Source organism: Fusarium mangiferae (genome assembly GCF_900044065.1).
Source record: "Fusarium mangiferae strain MRC7560 genome assembly, contig: FMAN_scaffold036, whole genome shotgun sequence".
Taxonomy (NCBI): Eukaryota; Fungi; Ascomycota; class Sordariomycetes; order Hypocreales; family Nectriaceae; genus Fusarium; species Fusarium mangiferae.
Window position 1 is genome coordinate 8,320 of NW_024573956.1, and position 25,645 is coordinate 33,964.

Here is a 25,645-nt window from a genome sequence, read left to right on the forward strand (position 1 = left end):
ATCCTTCGTCAATCTAGCGACTGACTAAGTAGTGTGACCATCATAAACGCTACACGGAACTATGTGTGTTTTCTTCAGTTCGATATGGAGGCTGGCTATATAGAGGAGTTGAAACTCGGGGTTATACCGTCGCAGTCACTCAGGATTACGGCCACAAAGTGGTTCGACCTCAGTACTAGAACGGGTAGGGAGTGCATTTTGAAGAATGTTTGTGGGTTGATGGCGTTAGTGAAAGTGCCATTCGATTGGGAAAGTGACAATTCAGCGGGATGATTTCGGCGTCTATTGATAACGGAGATGTGGTCTTGTACAATTTGTGATAGCCAGTGCTAGGTGCATGTCAATTCAAAGATTTGATAGCGTCGTGTTTCCGTACACAATGTGTCTGCTCCAAGTTTCGCTGGGCTTTATGGGGATGATCGATGATTACAGGGTAGGTAGAACACTTTCGCGGAGAGCAGAGTCTGTCCTATTGTGTGTGTGTGAGAAGCTTGAGCCATTAGATTACCTGGTGAATATGGGCGATCAGGAAATCAGTAATCTGATTGATAGCCGCAAACTGGAACTTTTTTTAACGTCAGATTTAACTGGCATTGGCCAACATCCATAGATGGAGATTGGCAGACTAGTAGCAAATTCTAGCATGATAGTTGGAACCTTGCCGTTATGCTCCAAAATGGTTTGCACTACCGTGTCAACTCATAGTCCATTAATGGCCTACTATTGCTTGCCCTCTAATATTATTTACTAAATGCCATGTCAGTCACGGCACCGTTGCTTGTACTTTGTCTGGTAGAGGGGAAGAAATACACAGTTGTGCTGGTGACGATAAAACCACTACCAAGGAAGGTACAAGTCCATGATCTCCGGTGAAAAATAAAAACAATAACGTAAGCAGATAAGTGGATAAATTAAACTAGCTACCTTTAGCTATATCAATGGGGTAACTCAATTATGATACTATATTAATCCTCCAATAACCTTACTATAGCTATCATGATCTACTATTGTAATATCCTCTAATTTTGCAGAAGAAAAATCCTCACCTTTCCTCTCTGCCCAGCTTGAGAGAATACAGAACTCATCAAGCTCTAAGCTCCTCCAGACAACCTCAATCAGCCAGCGCCAGGCTTCTAGGCCCCCATCAAGCTGAATCGACTCCAAAACAACCCTCCGGAGCGTTCTGTGATGACACAGCAGTAAGATTGCGATATCTTCCTTGGTTGTATCGATCAAGCCAAGCGTCATACTTTCTAGTTTCGGGATGTACAGGTCCTTGGCAATCTCGGAGAATCGGCCTGCTTCATCCCTATACTCAAAGCAAAGCTCGAGATCAGAGAGCTCGAGCAGAAGGTGTATAAACTGTAGGAGACCAAGGCCCCATTTTGGGCCCAAAACCGTGTCGTCTGGAGGAGACTCYGGATCAAGTGAGATCTGGAGTTGGCGCAGACTCGCAGGGAAAGATGTCGATAGGATGAAAGACGATGACAGGCCCGTGAGCATGAAAGGGCTTATCCGATTGGCATTCTCAAGCATCATACCAGGTCTGATATTCAGRCACTGGACTGATATTCCGCTGACTGCCATGGCCTTGAGAACAACCTGGACGATGTGATGTACCTGTCGGATGCTTGCTCTCGACTTGAATGTAAGCCCCCTCTGTGGCAGGATACCAATCCGCTGTCTTAGYCGCCTCATTCCCCAGGCATGTATGCTTGTACTAATATTGATCTTTTTGCAACGTTTCAGGGATGTCATAGCTCCTGCCAAGCATTTCACATCGTAGCCTGCACGCATCGCATCTTGATCATGTAGATATCTGTTGTACTCTTGCGTGTTAATCTGCTCAAGTCGGCTACTTGCCGCCTGGCCGTCGACGCCGATGGCAGAACTCATCCCTCGGTTATCTTGGCTGTTGTAGTCGTTTTGTTCATCCTCATCACCAAACCCCCCTTCCCCGTTATTGATCGGCCACCTTCTGACCCATTCTTCATAGTCTTCTATGCCAAGGTGGAAGATAGCGTCCATATTGTTCTCCTTCTTTAGGTGCTTCATCATGCCTTCATACTCGCTGTATGGTGGCTCAATCTCCTCCACCTCATCAAGTGGTAGCAGATGGCTGGTGCAAATATCAAGCTCCTCAACAGATTGCCCAAGCGACTGGCTTCTTGCAATGCTTTCGAGACAATGTAGACTTCTCCGCTCGATCATGACTACACGCGTTCGAAAGAAAAAGTCAGTCACGAGGTGAGCTGTTTTTTTATTTAGTTCCTTACATGTTTGTCGAAGGGAAAGCCAATCCCGCGGATGGACTTGGTTAAGAATAAAACAAGAGACTTCATTGGGAAGAGAAGGTAGACTCGCCATTGCTTGGTGCGGACTTGAATAACGGGGGAGACGTGTAGTTGAAGAGGGAGGCTTGATGCAGCTTTCTGGGACGACTAACTCTGTTATCGACGCGATACAATATGGATAGCAAGTCCCTCTACAAGGTTCCTTAGGGGTAAGAGCTGTGTGTTCTGCTTGAGGTTCTACCTGATCCATCGTGTGCTTCAACATATATGCAGCCTCTTGTGTGGCTATTACATGATAGTTTCAGCATTAGGTGAGGAAAAAGAGATAGCTCAGCATGGTCGCACAAAGTCGGTGGTGGGGGAAAAGACACTGGTGACACTGTAGTAGGTATAGATATGGATCAAATTGCCATCGTACTGCCTTGGTCCATACCTGGACTTCGGTGATAACGAAGCAGATTCTTGGCATGGGTTGTGTGGTTAATTCTTGCTGATTTCGTAGAAGTACTCCTCATCGACGCTAGTGTGCCTTGGGATTATTTAACCGTGTTCCCATGGCCCAAAAGTAAAAAGGTATTATTTGCTGGCAAGTACTAATTGATGCATTGTCTTAAAGATGGTTTCTTGACTTTTTGCAAGGCCGACTTCAAACTGCGGCGGACAAAGAATGCAGTCCCGATTTGTCATTGGCGTGATTTTTTTTTTTTGGGTTTTCCTTGTTCTGATATCTGAGGAGGCACTTCATGCGCTATGCACGCATGTTCGCAAATCTTGCAGACAGGGACCCAGGATGCAGTCTGGCTAACCCAGATCCTTGTTGTTGGAGCACAGTTCTATGGTTATGGATCAGTTTCGTGCAGATGTTGAGAGAACGCTCGGTGGTATGCGTAAAGATGGAGATCATTTTAGGTCCCAATTACTATCAATATACTCCAAGTCCAACGTCAATGGGAAGTCATCGATGTGTAGGAGAAACTGGCGTTGTCGGAGATGGAGAAGGGCGTAGGCGAATGCCAAGCCAAAGCAGGGATTGCAGTTTTAGAAAGGATAAAGAAGGCTGAAGAGGTCCTTGTCGTAAAAACCAACTGGCCGCTAGAAAAGTTTCCTGTTGTGGCATCTACATCTCCGTGAAATCATGTACTTTCGCTGGAAGTGGACGTTTTGCATTATCATTGATTGATAGTCCTTATATTAACCCCGTATTCCACTCTCACCTAGAAGAGGGCTTTCGATGACGGTGCTTCGAGAAAAGTACAAGCCGAAGAGGTGAACACGCTATTTTTATTGGTCAAGTCTGCTTTCTTACCGAAGAATTTCGACTGAAGCTATTTGAACGATCTGAACGCGTCGACACGCTACCTGCTGAGGAATATGGAGCCTGGTTAGTGTCACAAGGGATGGATCGAGCCAAAAGGTGGTTGGTTGAAGAAGTGGGGTACATGTGACGTAAGTGCTGGGATCCTAGTAGTCTCATGAACTTTCCCAAGCTATGCTACTTATAGACTGGAAATGAATTGAAGCGAGTGACAAAGATTATATTCGAATCAGATGAAAGCCATGTGGCAAGTTGGTTACTACACACCACTTATTTTATGGGACTCCACTTGCATCTGTATCTGTGTGACAAAAGCCAGATGTTTCATTGACTAAGGCGTCATAAAATTTCGCTCTCGCCTGCTAACTGCGGTGCATATCTCGAGGCGAAAAGAACAAGGTTTCACCACCTCATATTGTGCTACCATCACCGCATTTTCATTTTCGTCAAGCTTCCGATAATGTTTTTCAAGGGAATAGATGGTTCCACAACAGATAGGCCGTACTCCCACCACCGTCTTTTCATTTTCTTACACAAATTCTCATGGATTCTACGGCGGAACAGCAAAACTACAACTACCGGGCTTGAGACAGGTCAAAAGATGACGGAGATACAAGAAAAATAATCCCACTACTCAATATTGATTACTCTACTCTGATCACTGAATTGGCCCTGTTGCTGGCGTTCGTAAGTAAGCCTCGAACCTCAAGTTACATAATGTGCCTTCCTAAATCATTACGCGACTGTTCTAACATTATGTTACTAGGAAGAAACGCAGTCCGGGATGCGCTCAAGCCTCGATGTTGCTGATAGATGGGCTATCAATCATCTATGGCACTTGGTAGTCGAAAAGCTACTCGAGTTCGCAAGTGGGCCTCGCGGGCTGTCAGAACTCGAGGAGAAAAATGTCCGGTATTGGAAAGAGTGGCTGCGGAAATATCGGTCACTAGAAGGCCCAAATTACCATGCCAAGGGTTATGCTTGGAAGCATATCAATAACGCAGCAAAAGTCGACCATGGGCTCGCTTTGCTGGTGATACTAGTCAGCAAAGCGACGAGCCTCATGAAACTCTGTCCGGGATATTGTTGTTTCTTGGAATTTCAACATTGGTGGTATGTGTTGGTAGCGAATGGTAATTTTCAACCCCTGGTTACCTTGCGCACAATCTTTCAGGAATTTGGACTTGATGAGGATCTCGGTGTAGACAGGTAGCACGGAGGCTTCATGGGGAAATGCTATGGAGTATCTATGGAAAATCTACTCCTTAGTAAAACATCAGCTAAAATCATTTCGATTCCTTCATTCTCATGGGATCTTCTCAATCTTTATATCTCAACGGAAGAGGCAGTAAAGTAAACAATGGCAGCTACCTTTCGGTCGGCCACCCGCCTTCCTCCCAATAGGATGGGTTTAGAGCGCACGAGTCTAGAAATTGTGTCTATTGTTGTACAAAATACCGACTCACCTTGACCTCCATGATATGGTCTCCGCATCGCCAATATATGTGCAGGTTTTCTCTGAAAAGCCTCATCGTATACTATCCCTGTATTTTCGTTGCAGTCTACCCAACCAATGTACATAGGGTTTGTCGTTCGCAGGACTACTTTTTCTTCCAATTAAGAATTGTGGAATTAATACAGCTAGATAGTGACAAACTGTTTCGAGAGGAGTCTCAGCGGCAAGGGTGACTGGAGAGAAAGCTAGCCTATATTGCGGCTGCGGAAGCCACACTGAACGACATGCAGGGGGCGATCGCATTTGAAGCGAGGACAGCATGAGGGAAAGCAGTAGACCAAGATAAGGTTAACAATAGGCTACAGGGGTAATGGTCAACGTTCTCCTCCTAATTGGCTCACCAAGGCTATTTCTCGAAAGCGACCAGCCTGAAGCCACTGGAGCCAAGATATTTCCAGGTCGATTTAGCAAGGATTGGAGCACCGCGACGATCTCTCCCGCTTTAAGCCTTTCATTATCACTGCTCCCTGTCCTTGCACTGAAGTACTGTTTTGGCTTTTCCCTACATTTTGAGCGGCTGTTTCACGTCGCATATGGAGCAAAAGAGATTCGCGGGTTGTAATATTGTGGTTGACCCTGCCGAGTAATGGTGGAAAAAGCTTCTGATTGGTTGATCATAGTGTTGGACCTGGATAGTACATGGTGAGGTCGGCCAAAGTGCAGGTAGCTGATTAACATCCCAATTATCGTACGACGTAGAGGGTTTAAGTCTTTTCCGAATTCACCCACGCGCATTTCAACTGGCTGAGTTCTACCATGTGGTGGGCACACTCTGAAGCGTCGATGACAGGTTTATGCGTGGACTTGGCGAGGATGCATATGAGTATCTAGTGGGAGAGGGCATCAGAGACGAGTGCGTGAGTGAGGGACGAATGCCAATGGAGAGGCTGAACGCCATGGCCCTCTTCTTCAGGCTGCTTCATGTGTAGGACACATACAGATGGTGCAGCTACAGCTTGGCAATGGCGCTGGAAATAATACGCAAAGGACCAGCATTAACTATGCTCTGCTGGCTGCTGTGTCCAGACACCATATACAAGTTGTGAAGCTACTAGTAAATTACGGTGCTAATTTTGATTTACAAGGCGATGGCTTGGCTGTTATACTTGCTTCGCTTCTGGGTATAGCAGAGGAAAGCGAAGAGACAATAGAGTTGGTGGAGCTGGTGCTTGACTTGTGTAACAGCGCTATTAGGCTAGCTAGGGACTTTTTGAAGACCCTCGCTGTGGATTCGCAAGACAGAACTGGAAGGGTTATCAAGCTATTTGTTGACAAGAGCGCTGATGCTAATAAATGCTATGCAGAACCGGGCGTTGCAAAAGAGGCTGCCTGCACGTTCTTTGCAGCCTCTAGCACCTTTTGCCGACTCCATTTTACTTCAGCCGTGGAGCTTGCAGTAGATGGTACTTGCCTAGACGCATCCTTGAAAGGCCCTAAGGCGATGATTTGGAAGTGAAGAGTTGAGCTATTGCTGGCTTGTCAAACCACACAGCTTGGGGCATATTGAACTCAACACCACTGCCCTGGACCTTCGAAGTATCTCCTGGACTGGGAAATAGATCGTTGCTGTCAACATTTAGTAGAGTATTGCACCGTTGTGAGGAAATTTTGCCAGCACTTAAAGCTCTTACCACGGGTTATTTGAATTTAGAAGCACTGAGGCGATTGTGAAGAACCCAAGCGTGGATAGGAAACTGGGTCAGTATGCCAGTAGGGACCCACTAGGCACTGCGGCGGCCAGGGAAATTCTAGCACATTCAGAACGGGAAAGACTATAGTATCCCGTACCACTGAAGATTTTTTAGGTCCTTGAGTTCTCCGACATGATTCTTAATTGCGCTCCGAGAGAGTCGTACCAATTCCGCCAGGCATCACAACAGCACGAACTTATGCTCAGGACAACGATTGGACCGAGTCATGCGGCCTCCAACATATCAACTTCCAATGCGGAGAGCAGAAATCGCCCGAAACCGGCCTTAGACCGGACTGTCTTCAGGAGAGAGGCAAGATGAGGCCCAGCATCGCGGCGCCAGTTTCTTTCTGCCTCTAAAGCGGCTCTGGGGCGCTCGGCTATACGGAAGTAGCTTGCTGGGGACGGCGCGTGTAGTTCATCTCGTAGGTCGATGAATGAACGGGCGAGGGCGGTATGCGCGCGTCCAAGAGCGGCAAAACTACACTGCTCTAAGAAAGCCCCTGCGATAACACTACGACCAGTCTCAAGGAGTTCAATAGCAGCAACACGGCCTCTGTTGTAATGAGAAGCGATGGCTGCTGCACTGGACGACAATCCGACAATAGCAGAGGAGAGATACGTCCTACCTACGTTCTGCAGAGAATGGGTGGTTCATAAGCATTTCATTCGGCTATTGTTTTGGCAAAGGCAAATGCTTGTTGACCTTGAAAAATGTCTTGGATACATATAAGATAACGGCCAGCAGCAGTATGGACGCTCACAACTGAGACGTGGCGATAGAAGGCAGTGAAAAAGCAATCCTTGGCTTCGTCAAGATCCGCCATCGTCTCAGAGAATCTGTTGAATAGGAAACCCTCAAGGTTATCCATCCATTTAGTCCGGTCCTGGTGATCAAGAGGGATAGTATCAATCGTTTCCCGCGTCAAAGTAATAGGTTCCTCAAACCCAATGCCACTGAACGGCGGGATCGTTTACGACGCATAGCGAGGGCAACTGGCTGGGAAAGGATGATCCGATAGGGGCATCGCGGCTAGAGAAGACAAAGGAATGCCATGGAAAGAGGACAATGTGTCTAGCAAGCAAATTCAGGTGTTGGCGAGGTGTTGGTGAGGTGTTCGAAGCGATTGAGAAACATAAGGGCACCTTATAGCATCTTCTATCTCCCCTTCGTCTACGCCTTGGTGGCGCAATGATAGGCGCAATGATCGATGAGGAAACCTCGAGTAGAAATTACACCAATGAGAATAGACGATTTGAAAAAAGAAACGGCTGAAGTATGCGTTTACGGGTATGCACATGTGAGCGATGCGCCCGCAGACTGTCGACCGAAGAGAGAAATCGTATTTCACCGTACTACGGTCATATAGGACCAGGCGGGAGATAAAGAAACACGTGAGAAACAACTAAGGGTAGGCGGCAATTACGAACAGAAGAGTAGGTGCTATGTGAGGTTTTTGTATATAGTAGTTTCTGCCCTTCATACCGCTATATAAGGTTAGCGAGAATCTTTTCTACTTATTTTCAAAACTGCTATTGTCCCCTAGGACGTCGTTAAGTTTCTTTGCCTCGATTGGATCCCAGTCTACTAGGACCCGCTCCTTTATCTCATTCATCTTTCTTTGCACCAATGGATCTATAGTTTCTATTCCTCCATTCTCTAGAAGATCGATCCTTGCTGTCTATAGCTTATCCTGTGGGACATGTGTCTCGGGGCCCAAAGAACCTCTCGCCCAAATACTTCCAAAAGATTGAATAAAAGGCCCAACTCTTTCTTGAGGCATAGTCGAGCCAGAATCGCCTACTTACCCAGCTCTCATGTATATAAGTGGATGGTTTAAAGGGCATAGAGCTAGCCGCCGTGCCTTCAACCTCTTCCATCCCCAGTAGCCAAGTTTGAAGTCGGATATAGTAAGTATCGGCCCAGTCGTCAGTTTCAGAAGACCACATCTCAAGTACCTCTAGAAGGAGCCACCAATGTGGATCAAGGGTGAATTGCATGTCTGCGACATATGTGAACTCCCAATCAATAGCTGCAACGACGTCGTCCTTTTGATTCAGAAGAAGATTGGCTGGCCTTTTCGCTATCTTCTTCTTTACGTCAGTCGAAAAGACGATCCAGGGCTTGCACAATTAAGGAAAGCTTACACCCATCTTTTACTGGACTGCACATTTGTTCCCTCTGCGAACGCGTAAACCCCGTAACGGGCCCTGCTACTGGCTAGAATGCCAGAGCAGAAACATGAATTGAAGATCCTGGACGATGATTGATCAAAAACAGGAAACACAGTGCGTTTCTGATAATAATGCTTGAGTAACATGCCAAGGATATCTGCAAAAGTATCTTGTCTCAAAATGCATTATTCGAAGGGTCGCCCCCTTTTATCAAGTCTGAAAGATATCCTAACTATCTTACAACGCTGGCACCATTAACAAAATTGTGCTCGCCGGCCTGGGTTCGTCACTTTGTTCATCCATTCCTCCTCGGGAACATAATAAGAACGGTCCCGCAAGGGCTGTTCGCCTCTACGAAGATCCTGGAACTTCACTTCGCGATCTCCTTTCGCAACCTTCATAGGGCCAATCTTAAAGTAGCCTTTCCTGCGCTTCAAATTTGACGCGATGGCATATGCATCTGAACCTATTCGGAATTCGCTCAGCTTATAATGCTTCTCCCAGATAAATTCCCAACAAGAAGCATGCTCCATAAATCCTTCGATGACACTCTTTACAACCATAGCATGGTAGTCCTCGGGGAAGTCTGATCTAGGATATAGAGTTTGTTCGTCATTGAAGATGAGAGTAGCCAAGTTCTTTGCCCTCGAGAGAGCTTGAAGCATTTCATCCTGTGGCGTTTCAGTATGTCAATGGCAAGAAGGGAAGAGTCTCCACTCACCTTGTTGTCCCCTGAGGGTGCAAATTCTAAGACACGTAGCTTAGGTAGATTATCGACAAGTATCTTGACTGAAGCAGCTGTGAAACAAGGAACTTCGTGACCGCTGAGGACGTCTTTGTAGTGGAAACGGAGTGTTTCTAAATCTCTGTGCTTCAAGATAGACAGCCGCAGCGGCGATAATAGTCCAGGATTCAACTCCTCAACGCTCTGATACGTGTTGTAGTCGTGAATTTCCAAGTGGATCAATGTATCAAACGAAGAGATGAACCTGTATATACCCTGTAGGCCCTCTTCTATCACCTTCCTCTGTTCGCGATAGAATCCACTTATCTGTAGTGAAAGATGTCGTAAATGGATATTTCCCTTTTCGGTCTTCTTGAATAGATGCTCGAGAGATTGAAAGAACTTGAGGGGTCCATCCAGGTGCTCCTTGGTAACATCCCTGTATTTATCTCCGAAATGGTTAACTTGCAACTCTTCGAGCTTCAAAAAGTCAACGGCTCGAACAAGATTTTGTCTAAGTTCCCTGTTAAAAGTTATGAGTGACAAAGACAATGATTTTAGAGAAGTGAAATGGGGTATCTGTTCCCAGGTCTTGGGGTTGAGGGCTTTAATATCTTCTTCCCAGTTATCCATGAATCCAGACCAGTACCACTTGGCTGTGATTTCTAGACTCTCAAGGGTTGTTAAAGAGTTGAGAAGCATTTTGGAGAGGACTTTTTCGCCGTTGAATCCGTAGGACCCTGTGACATGAAGATGTTGGAGATTACGGATTTTAGTGAACGGAATCAAGACATCGTTTTCGAAACCAAGGATCTTGCTGAAAGATACGTATAAAGCTTTGAGATTTTGCTGCGCCGCGATGCTCCTCGACATGGATGTGGTGAAGTCATGCCCCTCGAAGACTTTCAAATTATGCAAGTTCTTCATGACCTCTTCCAAATACCTCATAATAATGACTCGCCTTTTCTGACCTGGATCGATGGACCCAACAATCATCTGGCGGACATTATTGGCACATGGCGGAAGGGCCTTGAGGTCAAGGCTGTTCGGAAATATGTATGGGGGTTCTTTCATAATTTGCTTTATTTGAGCGTAGCTCAAATAAAGCACAAGGCGGCGGACGACAATGTGAGTGTGCAACCAGTGGGTTGCAGAGACGAAGATAAGCTTGTGCAGGATCGGCGATAAGAGGGAGTAGTAGCGCTTGGAAGTGCAGGCCATTTCAGCCATACTTCGTCTGTCCTCAATCTGGGCTATCGTAAGCGTCACCGGAGAGTCGATTAGGGTAAGTACTTACATTTTCTGCAATAAGTTGTATGATTTGTTCAGGAACTCTGTCTAATGAGAAACCCGTGCTGTGAGCGTTCTCGTTGGTCTTTGATGTCTTGCGAGAAGATATCGCGATCCTCTTTTTTGTCGAGACGGCTCTCTGTTGTTTGGACGTCCGTGCCTCGTCCTCAACCCCTAAAGGTATCCGCTTCCTGACAGGTACGTGTCCTGGTGTATGGCTAAAGGAAATCGTTTGATTCATGGCACTTCGTCGTGTTTCCGTTCTTATTTTAAAGAGTGAGAGAATGTAGTGTGTCAAAATTAGGAAAATTCAAATGGGAGATGTGAAGAAGAAGATTAAGAACCGCTGAGGCCATGCTAGAGCCCCTTGAAGGGGCTAAGTATTAGCGCCGGCCTCCGATATTCCGATAAATTGCTTATCGATAAGTCATGTCGACTCCTTAGCACCAAATCAACTACTTTTTTTCCTGCATCACCCTAATGCATGACGTACACGTATGTATAAATATGAATTGAAGTTTGGAGTCAGTGTCTTTTTAACGTTAGCCCACAACTGACCGCGCGGCGCGGGCACGCAATTTACGCGATCAGTAGCAGAAAGTACAAGAATATGAAAGATTGGAGCTTTTGCAGATCCTGTCTAAACAAGAGCGGCTGAGGTACAGAGAACGATTGGTAAGAAAGAAAATGATAGAAAGATCAGAGAGTGTAGGCAGTCAGCAGGGTTAATGGCCATGAGGGTGTGGGGAAAGGACAAAAGCGACGAATCTTAAAAATTCATCAAATCGAGGGCTACCATGGTTTTGTCGGGCAAACATTGTGAGGAATAAAATAAAAAATGACAGAGTTTAATCCAAGCAGAGGCGTATTACTATTTATTATTGAAAGAATAAATATGGCAAAAGAAAAGTTGAAAAGAAACTTCTTATCAGAGTTTAAGACGGTAATCAATTGTACCGTTCTGTTGATGAAAGGAAATTTGAAGGCCAACTTAATCAATAAGGTAGCCAAGTTACTTGGGTTATGACAGTGTAACTTAATGTGGAGTGGCATGATGATTAGGGCAGTACAAATGGTTTATGCTAGAAACGGCAGGCACTTTAGGTAGACAGGGACTCAGGGTTACCCGAGCAGGCCTTCGTTGGCATCGTAATAGATCCCGGTTAGAGGATGAGTGGCTAGTCGCAGTCGACAACGCCGATGACTTGTCATGGGGAGTCAAGAAGTCAATGCCCAAAGGAGAACGGGGTACCATTATCGTGACCAGCCGGGATGAGCGAAGCAGAACGTTGGTTTCGCGAGACTGCCCACAGATTCAAGTTGGTAATATGTCGCCACAAGAATCACAAGAGCTCATTCTTCGACATGTCTTGCACGACGGAAACGCGCCTTCCGAAAAGGTTCTGAGAGAATGCGGCGAAGTGGCGATGAAACTCGATTATCTGTCTCTTGCCATTGATCTGGCTGGGGCGTACATTGGAAATAGCCCAGATCCGGAGCAGGCCTTGAACCGGTATCTGACAGACTACGATATGCGTCGCGATGAATTACTTCGAATGAATGATTTAAAGGGACTACTACCAACCGAGAAGACGGCTTGGACAGTATGGGATGCTACTATTCAAGAGATCACGGAAGAGAACGGACAGCAGCCTGATCTACTCTTGACGTCTCTTGCGCAATTTAGGGGAGCCATCATTCAAGATGAGATATTTCGCCTCGCCGCCCTCGGCATCGCAAGTATCAACAGGAACCTCACCAACGAGATACCTGCTGAGATTCGGCAAGTCTTCATGGCAGAAGAAGGCAAATGGAGCGACTTTTATTACCAGACGAGCCGCGATGTGCTGGCTCGCCATAATCTGCTCCAGCGCGTGTCCAGTGACGGGGCTTGTGTCACGATGCATAACCTGGTTCGGTGGCGGGCAAAGCGAAGCGGGCACATATACAGTTTAGGTCAGAGGCAAGAGCAGCAATGGCACTGGTGGTACTTAGTGGTCTTAGTGGCCGCATAGAAGCGTCTCGAACTGGAACCAGATCGGGTTGAATTCCGTCGAAGGTTGGAGGAACACTTTCCAGACGTTGACGAAATTTTAGCAAGCAATATAGAGGCAAGAAATTTTGGGAGTTTCGTTCTCAGAACTTTGAGTGACGGTTACTCCAATGAAGGACGGCGGAAAGATGCGGAGTATCCGGAGCTGCGGGTGATGGAGACACGCACGAGGGCCCTAGGCCTCAGTACAGGTGCCCCGTTCTAGGAGCAGCCGCACGACGGCCTCGTGCCCTCTTTCGGCGGCCAACCGTAGCGGCGTCCGGCCATCTTTATCCGCCGCTTCCCTAGAGGCGCTCCGGTTAAGGAGCAGCTGTACAATGTCCTTGTGCCCTTTTAAAGCGGCTGTTGATAGTGGCGTTCGGCCGTTCTTATCCACTGCCGTAACAGAGGCATCCCAGTCGATGAGCAGCCGCACGATGGTCTTATGCCCTTTCAAGGTGGCCCACCATAGTGGCGTTCGGCCGTCCTTATCTGCTGCATCGGTATCAGCGCCCCAGTCAAGGAGCAGCTGCACCGTAGCCTCGTGTCCCCACGCAGCGGCCATCAACAGCGGTGTCCGGCCGTCCTTGTCCGCCGACTCAGTATCAGCACCCCGATCAAGTAGCAGCCGCATAATAGCATCATCCCCATTCTCAGCGGTCCTCCACAACGGCGTCCGCCGCTCCCACTTATCCGCCACTTCAGTATGGGTGCCCCGATCGAGGAGCAGCCGCACGACGACCTCGTACCCTCTCTCAACTGCCCACCATAGCGGTGTTCGGCCGCCCTTATCTGCCACCTCAGTATAGGCGCCCTGGTCAAGGAGCAGCCGCACGACGGCCTCATGTCCTTGCGCGACGGCGCATAGCAGCGGCGTCCGGCCCCACCACCTATCCGCCGCCTCAACAGAGGCGTTCCGTTCAATAAGCAACCGCACAATATCCTTATGTCCTTTCAAAGCGGCCAACCATAGCGGCGTCTGACCGTTCTTGCCCGCCGCATCAGTATCAGCGCCCTGATCAAGGAGCAGCTGCACAGTAGCCTCATGTCCCCTGTCGGCAGCTAATCGTAGCGGCGTCTGGCCATCTTTATCTGCCGCCTCAGTGTCTGCGCCCCAGTCAAGGAGCAGCCGCACAATAGCCTCATGCCCTTCCAAGGAGGCCCACCATAGCGGCGTCCGGCCGTCCTTATCTACTGCATTAGTATTAGCGCCCTGGTCAAGGAGCAGCCGTACGACGGTCTCATGTCCTTGCACGACGGCGCATAGCAGCGGCGTCCGGCCGTCCTTGTCCGCCGCCTCAGTATAGGCGCTCCATTCAAGAAGCAGCTGCACGACGGCCTCGTGCCCTCTCTCAGCTGCCCACCATAGCGGCGTCCGACCATCCGAATCCTCGCCATCGATATCAATACCAACTTGGTCTGCCCTTCCCAAAATGGCCCCTAACGCTCCTACCACTCCATACCTCGACATGACGTGCACTAGACTGGTCCCTTCTGGCAGACAGTCATCAAAATATCTTTTCAATAATCCATAGATACACACCCATCGTTCCATAAGAGTGTTTGATGGCCCTGTAAAATATTGCAAAAGATCCTCTTGAGGGACACTTCTGGCATCGCTTTGCTTTATGTGCGCCACCCACGAGGTCGTGGCGTAATGCAGGAAAGGAAACTCAGATTTCAAGTGATCAGACTTTTGACCTACCGAACGAACGACTTCCTCCATCGCCAGGTAGCGTATACAGGTCCTAGAAAGCCGATGGTGTGCAGTTCCAACTATAATACTGCGGTTGGTGGTCTCACTCATAGCCGACAGGCCCTTCTCTGTGAAAAAATCCTTGACGGACTGGTGGATGAACTGTACAACTTTCGCATCTGATGTCACCTCGACGAGGCCACAGCTGAGCGTTTGAACTCGCCTGTTCATTCTGTCACTGTCTGATATATGATCTTCCATGTTCTTGCATTCCTGTAATGACTTGCTAGGGCAATCGGCATCGATTATCATGGCCCACCGCAATTCGTCTAGTGACAAGGGTCGCACAGAAAAGCAGATCCACTGAATCAGTTTGAGAGAAGCTGGTCTCTCATCCATATTTCGGATGAGTTCGTTGTAGAGGTCATCTAGCTCCGGAGGGATGGAATAGATCTCCTTTTCAATCCTTTTTAATCCTTCTCCTTCATTATTAAGGCCCAGGATTCGATCTACCACGAGATATGCCCATATGAAAACACCCTGGGCATGTTTTGTAATTAAATCCGGGATTGTAGATGCTGTTAGCTCACGGGATAGAGAAAGCTGCGCTCGCACGTAGGTCGAAATATCCTGTCTGTTCTCCTCCTCCAGGCATATTTCGAACTGACAAGTTTGGCCTAGAATCGGGTAGTGGCGGCAAGTGAAGCAGATGTGAAACTGTGAATCAGTAGAGGCTAGTCCCTGTAGCAGAGACTTGAAGTCACGGACCAGCTTAACTGCATTCCTTTGGCCACATTCGTCTAACGCGTCAACAAATAACCAAACTGGACGAGTCCGCAAGACTTTGGAGAGCGATGATTCGAAGAGTCGTGGCAGCTCGCGCGGATGCCATTGCCACTTTTCACCCGGCTTGCCAGCCATTTTGCACCGTTGTTGGAATATGTTCATAAGGTCTGTCAGGGTCTCAGGGACCTGGAGCAAGAGCTGGTGGAGAAGCGATCGGAAGAGACCCAGTGGCTTCATGATTATTGCCGTTGCCAAGCGTAACATCATCAGACTTCATCATCACGTCGATCTCTTGGATCTCGACATAGCCCCCAGGAGCGAGGTTTCTGAGGTTGTTAGACTATGGGAATACTGAGGTACTGGTCAAACTTACTTGTAGATCTTGTTCAAGTACTCTGGCCAATTGGGGATACTGAAGTTCATCATCCTGCTATGTATATAGTCGAAGGGCTCAGAGAACTCCCATTGCTCGTGAATGTCATCAATATGGAACCGAACATTGGGGGGAACGCTAGCTAATCATTAGCATCTATAACGAGACGGTATTTATTCAAAGCTGACAGACTGGACTGGATAGGAGATAGATCTACGCCGATAACCTAAAAGTATCAGCTTCTAATCCTCGCTTCGAGTTTTTGTTCATTGGCTAGCTGATCCTACCTCGGCTTCGGGATGGTCGACACCAAATTCTATTGCCCATATTCCCGTTCCAGTTCCCAAGTCCAAGACGCGCTTGACCTTAGAATCAGGAAGGTTTGGAGGTGAAAGACCAAGTTTGTTATCAAAAGTGAGGAGGAATAAATTATGCTGCGAGTCTAGACTTCTTTAGTATAAACGTTGCCACCATACCGCAACCAGGACTATACCTAGTCTGTCATTTTCACGCTCATCGTTGGGAAGATGATATTCTTTGTGTAGATAAGGTTAGAATTGGACTCCGAGCTACGAAAAAAGAGTCGTTGACGGTAACTGAATTCCATCCTTGTATGCATGATATGTTCTCCCGTTTTCGTGACGAAAGTCGAGGATTGAGCTGCTCAAGCTTGCTGCCGATGATGTCGCATCCTGCCTCTATTTGTTAGCTGAATCTCTCCCCGCTACATAACAGCCAGAGACAGAGCTTACATCTCCCATTGATGAGTCGCGGTCGTCCTGGACCTGATATCAGATGTCAGTCGAGGAACCTGAACAAAATAAGGGATCTAACATCTTCGTCGGGTGCCACGATAGGTCCATCGTTGTTTGCTGCCATTTTGTCGATTAGGCTCTCTTGTCTTTGAGTAATGCGTCACAAAGAAAATATTGAGGCAACTAGATCTTGATACCGCAGCGAGATTTTTGCCCATCAAACTTTCGAACGACTACATTGTTCTCTCTCGTCTCAACTGATGTGTTGCAAGGATATTGACCAACAACCAAGACTGACACTTCCAGTTGGATGATCGATCTGACTGGCTCAGTCCGCACCTCGCTTCGATGCAGAACAAGGGTAATTCGACGGGGAGATAAACCGGGCCAATAAGCAGCTCCCATCATTTGGCATTACCGTTGCCCTACCCCACTTCAATCCCAGTTTTCCTTAAGCCTGTAACGGATGGTGTGCTGACATGTCTCCACTATGATATATGACCGACAGTGCCGTACATTACTACACTATCGCTTACTACTGCCCTTCCATCACTACTTCCACTGGCGCTGGCGCTACTCTTTCGGGTTTCGGTAGGTCGTTCGATCTGTTATTCGGCCGGCGCATTTCATGTCGTTTGCCGGGTAGTTTCTCTCGTTTCTTTCGCAGTGTCTTCCAATCGTCGCGCGGTGTCTCGGATCTTGCTCGTGGGCCTCACCATTCGACTCGGTCTCTGTCTCTTTGGCGCCGAAAAGGGGCGTCATCCTGCTCCACTCTCGGCCCCTATTGGGTCCGTCATAACGGGCTGTCTCCACCACGAATTTTCTCCCAATCAACGATGATTCTTCTGATCCCTTCGCGTGTAGTTAAAAATGCAGTGAAAGTCTTCCGCCTTATTTTGCATTATCATTGACTAATAATCCCTATTAACCCCGCATTCCACTATCATCCAACAGAGGGCTCTCAATAACGGTACTTAGGCAAAGTACAAGCCAAAGTGGTGAACTCGCTATTCTATTGGTTGACCTTGCTTTTTTTCATTAGTTGATCTCGACTTAAGCTATTCAAATGACCTGAACGCGTCAACACACGTACGACATGTACCCCAGCCATTTACCCCCTGAGGAATATGGATCTATGAGTGAATCTGGTAGGGGTCACAAGGTATGGAGCGAGTCAAAAGTTGGTTGGTTGAAGAAGTGGGATACACATGATGTCTGGCGCTGGGATCGTAATACATAATCTAGCAGTGGGGCTCTCAAAAACTTCCCCAGAAAGCTGCATCAATTCACCTGCTACTTAAAACCTCCCTCCTTAGCTATACATATCCTCCATCGCTCAAGTCCCCAGCAAGCAATGGTTAGTCTACCTTCGCTTGATCGATACCACCAAGGAAGGTATCACAATCTTACTGCTGTGTCATCACAGAACGCTCCGGACAGTGGTTTTAGAGTCTATCCAGCTTGATGGGGACCTGACAGCCTGGCGCTGGCTGGTTGAGGTTGTCCGGAGGAGCCTAGAGCTTGATGAGTCCTGTATTCTCTCAAGCTGGGCAGAGAGGAAAGATGAGGATTTTTCTTCTGCAAAATTGGAGGATATTACAATAGTAGTTAATGATAGCTATAGCAAGGTTATCGGAGGATTAATATAGTATTATAATTGAGTTACCCCATTGATATAGCTATAGGTAGCTATTTTGATTTATCTCTTCATCTATTAAAGTTAACTATTGTTTTTATTTTTCAGTAGAGTGGAGAGCCGCTAGTGGGTAGTGGTTTCATCGGGATCTTCACAACTGAGAATTCCTTCCGTTTACCAGACATCATGCAAGTAAAGGTGTCGTGGTCGAAATGGTATTAGTAAATGATATTGGAGGGTAAGTAGTATTGAATAGTTGATGGACTGTGAGTTGGAACGGTAGTGCAAACTTTTTCGAAGCATTGAGTTAAGGTTCCAAGAGTCATGCTGAAATTTGCCATTAGTTTGTCAGCCTCCATCTGTGGATGTTGGTCAATGCCAGTTAAATCTCACGTTAAAAAACGCTACAGTTTGCGGGTATCAATCAGATTACCGATTTTCTGATCGCCCATATTCACCAGGTAATCTAATGGCTCAAGATTCTCATCCACACAATAGGACAGACTCTGCTCTCCGTGATAGTGTTCTACTTACCCTGTAATCATCGATCATCTCATTCATAAAGCCCAGCGAATCTTGGAACAGACACATTGTTTACGAAAACACGAGGCTATCAAATCTTTGAATTGACATGCACACCCTAGCACTGACTATCGTAAATTGTACGAGACCACATGTCCGTTATGAGTAGACGCCTAAATTACTCCGCCAAACTGTCACTTTCCCAATCGAATGGCACTTTCACTAACGCCATCAACCCACAAACATTCTTCAAAATGCACTCCCTACCCGTTCTAGTACTGAGGTCGAACCACTTTGTGGCCGTAATCCTGAGTGACTGCGACGGTATAACCCYGAGTTTCAAYTCCTCTATATAGCCAGCCTCCATATCGAACTGAAGAAAACACACATAGTTCCGTGTAGCGTTTATGATGGTCACACTACTTAGTCAGTCGCTAGATTGACGAAGGATAAATGTACACACCTTCCGTCCTGGAACTCATCCAGTGGATCAACTGCTCTTGCCAAGATAGCTTCACATGTCATCTGCGACAAGCACTCGTCCGAAATCACCGGCTTGCCCTCAATCACCTTGAGATTCCTCTTAGCTTCGAGTAGCGCAACCATATTCCTTGCCACTGTAAATCGGCCGTTCTCCTCTTCCACCTTTAGACAAAGCCCACCATCATCTATAGCCGTAACTTCGCCGCCCAAGTCTAGAACTTGCAGACTCATACGCTGACGTGTATCTCGGAATTCAATTATAGGCGTTGACCCAGGAAGCTGCGTGTAGTAGAGAATGTGCCGCATGACGCATGATATGAGCCTCACAGTATTGTCCTCTGGTGGAAGATCCCGAGTCGGTGCTTGGTCGACGTAGCCGATAGATGAGTCGGGCGTCCCTCCAAGCAACTTGCTGGTAGGGCTGCTGGAGCCGATTTGAAGAGTACCTGAATCAACAAAATCTTTGCAGTCCGTATTGTACCTCAGTCTCTTGCTCTCTGGAGTGCCTTCATTATTTGTAGGTATAGCGTCTTTAATAACATCTAAATCGGCCACACCCGATCGCCGTGCTTTCACTGCCGCTAACGTAGCCCAGACTTGCCCCAGCGATGTGCCGTATTTGTGGACCAGGTAATGCTCGCTTTGACCCAGGTCGTTGGGGTCTGGTTCTTGGAAAAAGTTATCTATCTGCCGCCTAGCTTCATCTGATATGCTGTGATCAAATGTAATGTGATCATTCTTGTACCCCGGGAGGAGAGTGTCCTGTGCTGGTGAGATGACGACATGGCATGTGAAGAGTTGTTCGCGGCCCCAATTACTGGCGGGAGTTTGCAGGTTGGACAGAGAGAAAGTGAGATCATTTGCTGGCTCAGATTGGAAGGACGAGCGATATGCACGTTCTGATCTTATGGCATCGAAATACGGCTTTGACATCTTGAGCGGGGGTTGAAAACCTTGGGAGGTCTGTATTTCCCCTCAGGCCTAAATGTGGTGCACTCGATGTGCGGTATATTTGCACTAACCTCTTAGCATTATTGAGGGCCCGGCCTTCTGACTGATATTGATAAGTCTGAAGTACTTACCCGCCAGGACCGAAATTGGTATAGCTCTTTAGTCGCTTCGTGGCTAAAATCAGAACTGGCACCATTGGCCCACTCAACCAGTCGGAAATAGGTGAGTCCGTCTCCGCCCTTTGCATGTCGTTGTAACGCGTCACGTCATGACGTGCAAATTCATCCGCCCAACCACAATGCAACTGCCAACGACAAAGTCCCTACACAGACTAAGCATCGAACATCCATGGTTCGCCGTGCATCCTCTGCTCTGGACATCGCAGCATCTGCGTCTCCTGGGCTTTCAATTCCAGCACCTTGACTCTGCTCTGCCTCCCTCTACCTCATCCTTAATGGCTGCCGACAAGAACCTCACAATGCATTCCCGCAACCTAGCAAATATAGACTCACCGGTTGTCAAGTCAATATCCGTTGGTCACTTACTGCGCTGCAAAGATAGTCCCTTAGAGAAAGTAAATGGCTCGCCTCCTTTCACCTTCGCCGGGCGCGACGTGCATTCACCAGACTGCGATATCTTCCAGGTGAGCACAACGAGTACCCAACAGCGGCCGATCATTGGTTATTATCACTATGACAAAGTCACTCGAGAACGTCAACGAGTGCTGAGGCCAAAATCACATCCTGGCGATGGCTGCAATTATCCCGTATCGAAAATGTATCAGCGCAAATTGCGGACTGTTACCCCCCGGCTCTGGTTTGAGGATTTGTATTTGGTCTGTGTTTTGTTGTCCTTGGCTCAATTGCAATGGCGGAAGCGTCGAACGCCACGACCGAAGACCTTCAGGGTGAGTCTACCCCCTTCTCCGGTTTTACTCATTCCACTGACAATTCTGAGGCGCGGTTGCTTGTAACCAATAAATCCGACACCACATTTGCGCACATCTTTCAAGCTGATATACCCCACGAACTCCTCGATGCCCTCAACGATCCGATACTTGACATGGAGAGCTTTATGTGGCCAATGATCGAGCATCTTCGGATCCCATTTAAACCGTATGCGAGCTTTGCCAAACGGATTATTTTGCAGTTGGTGGGCTATGAGTACAGTCCTGCTGTCGAACCTCAAGCTGAGGTAGTGCAACGAGGAGAGAAGCGGAAGCGTGATGAGTCGGATGCTGTGGGACAAAGGAGGAATGTAAGGAGCTGGGACTCGATGCAACCTGCAGCAGTGTCAATGGCTAACAGATGGAGGTTTATCAACACAATCAAGTCTGATTCAATCGTATGCTCGACTTTCGAGACTCAAGCGGAAAGCCGCAATTCGCTCCGTGGCCTCGGACAAAAGACGAAGAACGCAAGCCAATATCGCTACAAATCGCATCACTGGAGTATCCCCACGGCCGGGTCGTTACAGCCAACTGCCATAGCCGGGTGCGGTTCGGCCAGCTCGGAGTAGGGGATATTGGACCCGTTGGAAGTGCCAACATGTTCCTGAGTATGATACTCCGTGGGTGTTGGGTGTCGCAGATGGTAGCTTTCATGGCACATCAGCTTCGTATCCACCTCAACCAAGGAGCACGTGGCGGCGGTGACACGGCAGAGCGTCTCCGATGATTGCCGCGTTTCGATGCCATTCCAGATGCCTGGGAGCAGAGTGAAGAACCATTTAGTAGCGGTTAAGTTGGAACTATCCGCCAAGCAACCCCATGCTTCCTTTTTGTCACAGCAACGTGAACAATAGGCTGATTGAAGACTGCAAGTCTGGCTGGTGAACTCAACCATTATGGGGCAGAAACATGAAGCCTAATTTACCATGATATTGACATACAGGCAATTTGACAAGCTGTTATTGGGAATGGCCGACGCTAGCGAACCTATGCCTTTGCCTGCTCCTTCCAGGTCGAACAAGGGACGAAGCCGCTTCGCCATCGAGATTTACGACGCGGGCCTAAAGGGCGATGAGACTGTCATACAAGCTGTAGCATCCAAGAATGCTACCTGGCCATTCATGCTGGGCGAAGTATGCGCCATACGAGGGGAAGAAGTGTGATAGACCTTTAGTGGATTGGTGCAATGGCGCGAAAAACTAAGCCAGAAGGCCTCATCAAGTGTGTCGAGTCTGCATGCTGAGATGGGTCCTTGGAGAGCTTTTGTACCTTCCTCACTTCTGGGCTGTCATATTCTTTGATGGTCACTCACGGTGATAATGCTCACTCAGCGAATATCTTAGTTCTTACCTGATCTCGTATGTTATGGCGATATGAAAGGCATCGTAATAAGCCCGAGAGATGGTCGCATCATCGTTCCCTTCACATGTGAGTAGGTGTGATAACCTCTGCACGTGCTGGAGCATCCCGAGCGACGTAAGAAATACTGCCAATCCATCGCCAGTGGCGTGGTTAAGTGCTTGGGTTTACATCAAGCTTCTGTCACTCTTGCGGTCAGCGGCTGGCAAGAAACAAAGGTTACGGATACAATCAAAGCGGAATTTATCTTGAAGGACATGATGACAAGACTCATGATTCCAGCTGCAAGAGGGCCTAGGTTCTTCTCAAAGATCTTTCGAAAAAGGTGCAGGCAGGCAGATTCAGGCATTGTGGAGGATAATTGTTGAATTTCTACTATAATCCACTGTCAGGTTCAAAAGAGCCACGATCTTGATATCTCAAATGAAACAAGGATACGGGGTAGTATACTTAAGCAGGAACAGATGGAGAAGAATAAAATTCATTTCGACGAAAAATGAGTGCGACACCAACTCGAGAATGCCCCCGCACGAAAAGTCTCACGGTGGGCCTTACCGGCTGGTGTTAGTTTCGCTTCATGCTACGATATCACTCTTATTATTATGCATATGTGCCACGCAATCATGACCTATTGGACAACCGTCAAAAGGCGCAGTCGTATCCTCCAGTGTCTGAAATTTATGTGAAACTGATGTACAATGGAGAGATTTCTGAGTTCCAGCCAACAGGTTGTCTAAAGGCTTAGGTGTAGCTTTGCTGCCTAAGATGCCAGGCATCCAGGCTAACCGGGTTGCATCTGCCACAGATTTTCAGCCGCTGCTCACCTTTGCCAACACGCCTTCTTCCTGCATCTTTTGAACATCAATAAACCTGAGCCTTACGAGGAGGAATTTCTGCAATTAATATAATCAGTGGCGTGATGTGCGGTAAAGTAACCTCGCTCAAGCTTTTCACTTCCAACTTAGCCTCGTCACCCTGCGAGAATCTTCGTCCGAGGGCCAGGTCTGGGTCACGACTCCGCCGCAAAGGGTTCATGACGGCCTTTTTCCTCATACAGCCGAACACCTGCCGTGGCCATCGATCTGTTGTCTTTTCCAAGAATAAAACAAAACGATAACATCTCTCTGAGAAGACGGTGTTTTCAATGACACTTTTCACGCAGGAAGTTCACAATACAGGGAATGGCGTAGTGGTACCCAATTCCAACATCTTACCAAAGCTATGCGACGAACAGCAAAATCTGGTGGACTTGATTCTATGTGGACGCAATGTTTTTTTCACCGGCTCAGCGGGCTGCGGAAAGTCTACTGTTTTAGAAGCTGTTGTCAAAGAGCTAAAAGCAAAGCACAAACGAGTTGACATCATTGCTCCCACTGGTCGGTCTGCACTTCTAGTACAAGGCATGTCGACTTGGTCTTACATGGGCTGGACACCCGACTTTCATAAGTATTCTCTGGAAAGATTGAAAAGCGAGGGATTTCGCACCTACGTCGCGGCTCGTCTGAGACGTACTGAAGTCCTAATCATTGATGAGATCAGCATGGTTGAGAATCATCATTTGGAGCGCATAAATATCTGTATGAAGGAAGTTCGATGCTGGGATTCAAATCTCAAAGGTCCTTCTAGCGATGCCCCTGCCTTTGGAGGAGTTCAAGTGGTTGTGACAGGAGACTTCTGCCAACTACCTCCTGTGAGACCATTCCAGTTCTGTTTGAACTGCGGACTGGAGACAAATCTCGATAGTGATGGACTTAAGTATAGCTGCCCTGAAAACCACGGGCCGTTCAGGGACGAAGACAAATGGGCCTTTCGGAGTGCTGCTTGGGAAGAAGCAGGGTTTACTTACGTCAACCTTCAAAAAGTTCATCGTCAACATGATGCTTATTTCATCCAAATGCTTCAGAAGTGTCGATTTGGGATCCCATTCACAACAGACGAGATCACAACGCTGATTAATCATCCCCATAATGTTGATAAAGCAACAAAACTCCTCTGCACAAGGCGCGAGGTTGCCGAGATCAATTCGAATAGTTTTCGAAAGCTCAAGACCCCCGTCTACATGTACAAAGCTTTGGATGGTTTCGAATGCGGGCAAAAACAGCACTTGAAGTTCGACCGCTATACCACTCAAGATGCGGATGGACACTTATTAGCATGCAAGGACCACAGGCTAGAACAGAGCGTTTCATTGAGGGTAGGTATGCTTGTTATATTGCAGGTGAACCTTGACATTGAAGGCGGTCTCGTCAATGGAAGCCAAGGTGTTATTTATGGATTTGAAGAATTCGACCTTACGAAGTTTTTAGGTGGCAAGTATGACAGAGACGCGACGCCTTCGTTCAAACTGTTCAGTGGGGGACATGTAGCATTCAAGCGAAGACAAGTGACGGAATTCATGAAAGTTCAGCAGAAGGCAACACGAGGACGTATGGGACCGATTGCAAAGACGTTCTGGCCACGAGTGCTGTTCCACAATGGAATGAAGTGCACTATATATGCTGCATGTCTTGTCAATGCAATCGGTGACACAGAACCATATTCCTTCTTGCACAGAACCCAAATTCCTCTGATACCTGGTTGGGCAATGAGCGTCCACAAAAGCCAGGGTATGACCCTAGACCGTGTGATCGTAGATCTGTCCAAAGCTTTTGTGGCAGGCCAAGTTTATGTCGCTTTATCAAGAGCAACAGGCCTTAAAGGTCTCAGGATTGACGGCGATAGAGAAGCACTTACGGCATCGTTTGAAGGTGACAGGTCTGTGCAGGACTTTTTGAAGAATAAATTCGGGATGAATCTGTGGCACAATTACTACTAAGTTTGCAATTCCCTACAGTAGTTATGAAAGACTCAGGTCTACGACAAATCAGCATAATGATTTATTATATAGCTCACGGAAAAAAAAAAACAGAAGATCCCATATATCATGAGAGTACTTGACTTGGTAATAGACCTCTAGTGTTGAAAAGGCCAGTCTTCCATTCGTTCTACCTAAGCTTAAATCATCTCTATCAGCTAGTTACGTTCAATTCAAAGATACAGCCTGGAGCATGTGGGCGATCATCGCTCAAGCTTGGACATGGATCGCCACCAAGATGAACT

At 47.5% G+C, this 25,645-nt stretch overlaps 9 protein-coding genes across 9 annotated transcripts; 3 read left to right on the forward strand and 6 right to left on the reverse strand.

The window, feature by feature from the left end:
* Positions 1 to 1,133: 1,133 nt before the first annotated feature.
* On the reverse strand, positions 1,134 to 2,211 carry FMAN_14277 (uncharacterized protein; the record flags this gene model as incomplete). Its single annotated transcript, XM_041826198.1, has 2 exons — positions 1,134 to 1,183; positions 1,251 to 2,211. The coding sequence occupies 2 exons, from the start codon at positions 2,209 to 2,211 to the stop codon at positions 1,134 to 1,136; spliced, it is 1,011 nt and encodes a 336-aa protein (XP_041691543.1).
* A 4,829-nt stretch (positions 2,212 to 7,040) lies between these two features.
* On the reverse strand, positions 7,041 to 7,642 carry FMAN_14276 (uncharacterized protein; the record flags this gene model as incomplete). The annotated part of the gene is made up of 2 exons (XM_041826199.1): positions 7,041 to 7,444; positions 7,522 to 7,642. The coding sequence occupies 2 exons, from the start codon at positions 7,640 to 7,642 to the stop codon at positions 7,041 to 7,043; spliced, it is 525 nt and encodes a 174-aa protein (XP_041691544.1).
* A 1,602-nt stretch (positions 7,643 to 9,244) lies between these two features.
* Positions 9,245 to 11,245, reverse strand: FMAN_14275 (uncharacterized protein; the record flags this gene model as incomplete). Its single annotated transcript, XM_041826201.1, has 3 exons — positions 9,245 to 9,661; positions 9,712 to 10,962; positions 11,012 to 11,245. The coding sequence occupies 3 exons, from the start codon at positions 11,243 to 11,245 to the stop codon at positions 9,245 to 9,247; spliced, it is 1,902 nt and encodes a 633-aa protein (XP_041691545.1).
* A 1,087-nt stretch (positions 11,246 to 12,332) lies between these two features.
* On the forward strand, positions 12,333 to 13,019 carry FMAN_14274 (uncharacterized protein; the record flags this gene model as incomplete). The annotated part of the gene is made up of 1 exon (XM_041826202.1): positions 12,333 to 13,019. The coding sequence occupies one exon, from the start codon at positions 12,333 to 12,335 to the stop codon at positions 13,017 to 13,019; it is 687 nt and encodes a 228-aa protein (XP_041691546.1).
* A 213-nt stretch (positions 13,020 to 13,232) lies between these two features.
* On the reverse strand, positions 13,233 to 15,653 carry FMAN_14273 (uncharacterized protein; the record flags this gene model as incomplete). The annotated part of the gene is made up of 1 exon (XM_041826203.1): positions 13,233 to 15,653. The coding sequence occupies one exon, from the start codon at positions 15,651 to 15,653 to the stop codon at positions 13,233 to 13,235; it is 2,421 nt and encodes an 806-aa protein (XP_041691547.1).
* Positions 15,654 to 15,696: 43 nt separating this feature from the next.
* FMAN_14272 (uncharacterized protein) lies at positions 15,697 to 16,770 on the reverse strand (the record flags this gene model as incomplete). Its single annotated transcript, XM_041826204.1, has 8 exons — positions 15,697 to 15,844; positions 15,892 to 16,029; positions 16,080 to 16,117; positions 16,179 to 16,333; positions 16,385 to 16,426; positions 16,535 to 16,583; positions 16,644 to 16,676; positions 16,726 to 16,770. The coding sequence occupies 8 exons, from the start codon at positions 16,768 to 16,770 to the stop codon at positions 15,697 to 15,699; spliced, it is 648 nt and encodes a 215-aa protein (XP_041691548.1).
* Positions 16,771 to 19,227: 2,457 nt separating this feature from the next.
* On the reverse strand, positions 19,228 to 20,220 carry FMAN_14271 (uncharacterized protein; the record flags this gene model as incomplete). The annotated part of the gene is made up of 1 exon (XM_041826205.1): positions 19,228 to 20,220. One exon carries the CDS (start codon positions 20,218 to 20,220, stop codon positions 19,228 to 19,230), a length of 993 nt encoding a protein of 330 aa, XP_041691549.1.
* Positions 20,221 to 20,536: 316 nt separating this feature from the next.
* On the forward strand, positions 20,537 to 21,575 carry FMAN_14270 (uncharacterized protein; the record flags this gene model as incomplete). The annotated part of the gene is made up of 3 exons (XM_041826206.1): positions 20,537 to 21,145; positions 21,196 to 21,495; positions 21,552 to 21,575. 3 exons carry the CDS (start codon positions 20,537 to 20,539, stop codon positions 21,573 to 21,575), a joined length of 933 nt encoding a protein of 310 aa, XP_041691550.1.
* Positions 21,576 to 23,690: 2,115 nt separating this feature from the next.
* Positions 23,691 to 25,361, forward strand: FMAN_14269 (uncharacterized protein; the record flags this gene model as incomplete). Its single annotated transcript, XM_041826207.1, has 1 exon — positions 23,691 to 25,361. One exon carries the CDS (start codon positions 23,691 to 23,693, stop codon positions 25,359 to 25,361), a length of 1,671 nt encoding a protein of 556 aa, XP_041691551.1.
* Positions 25,362 to 25,645: the final 284 nt, after the last annotated feature.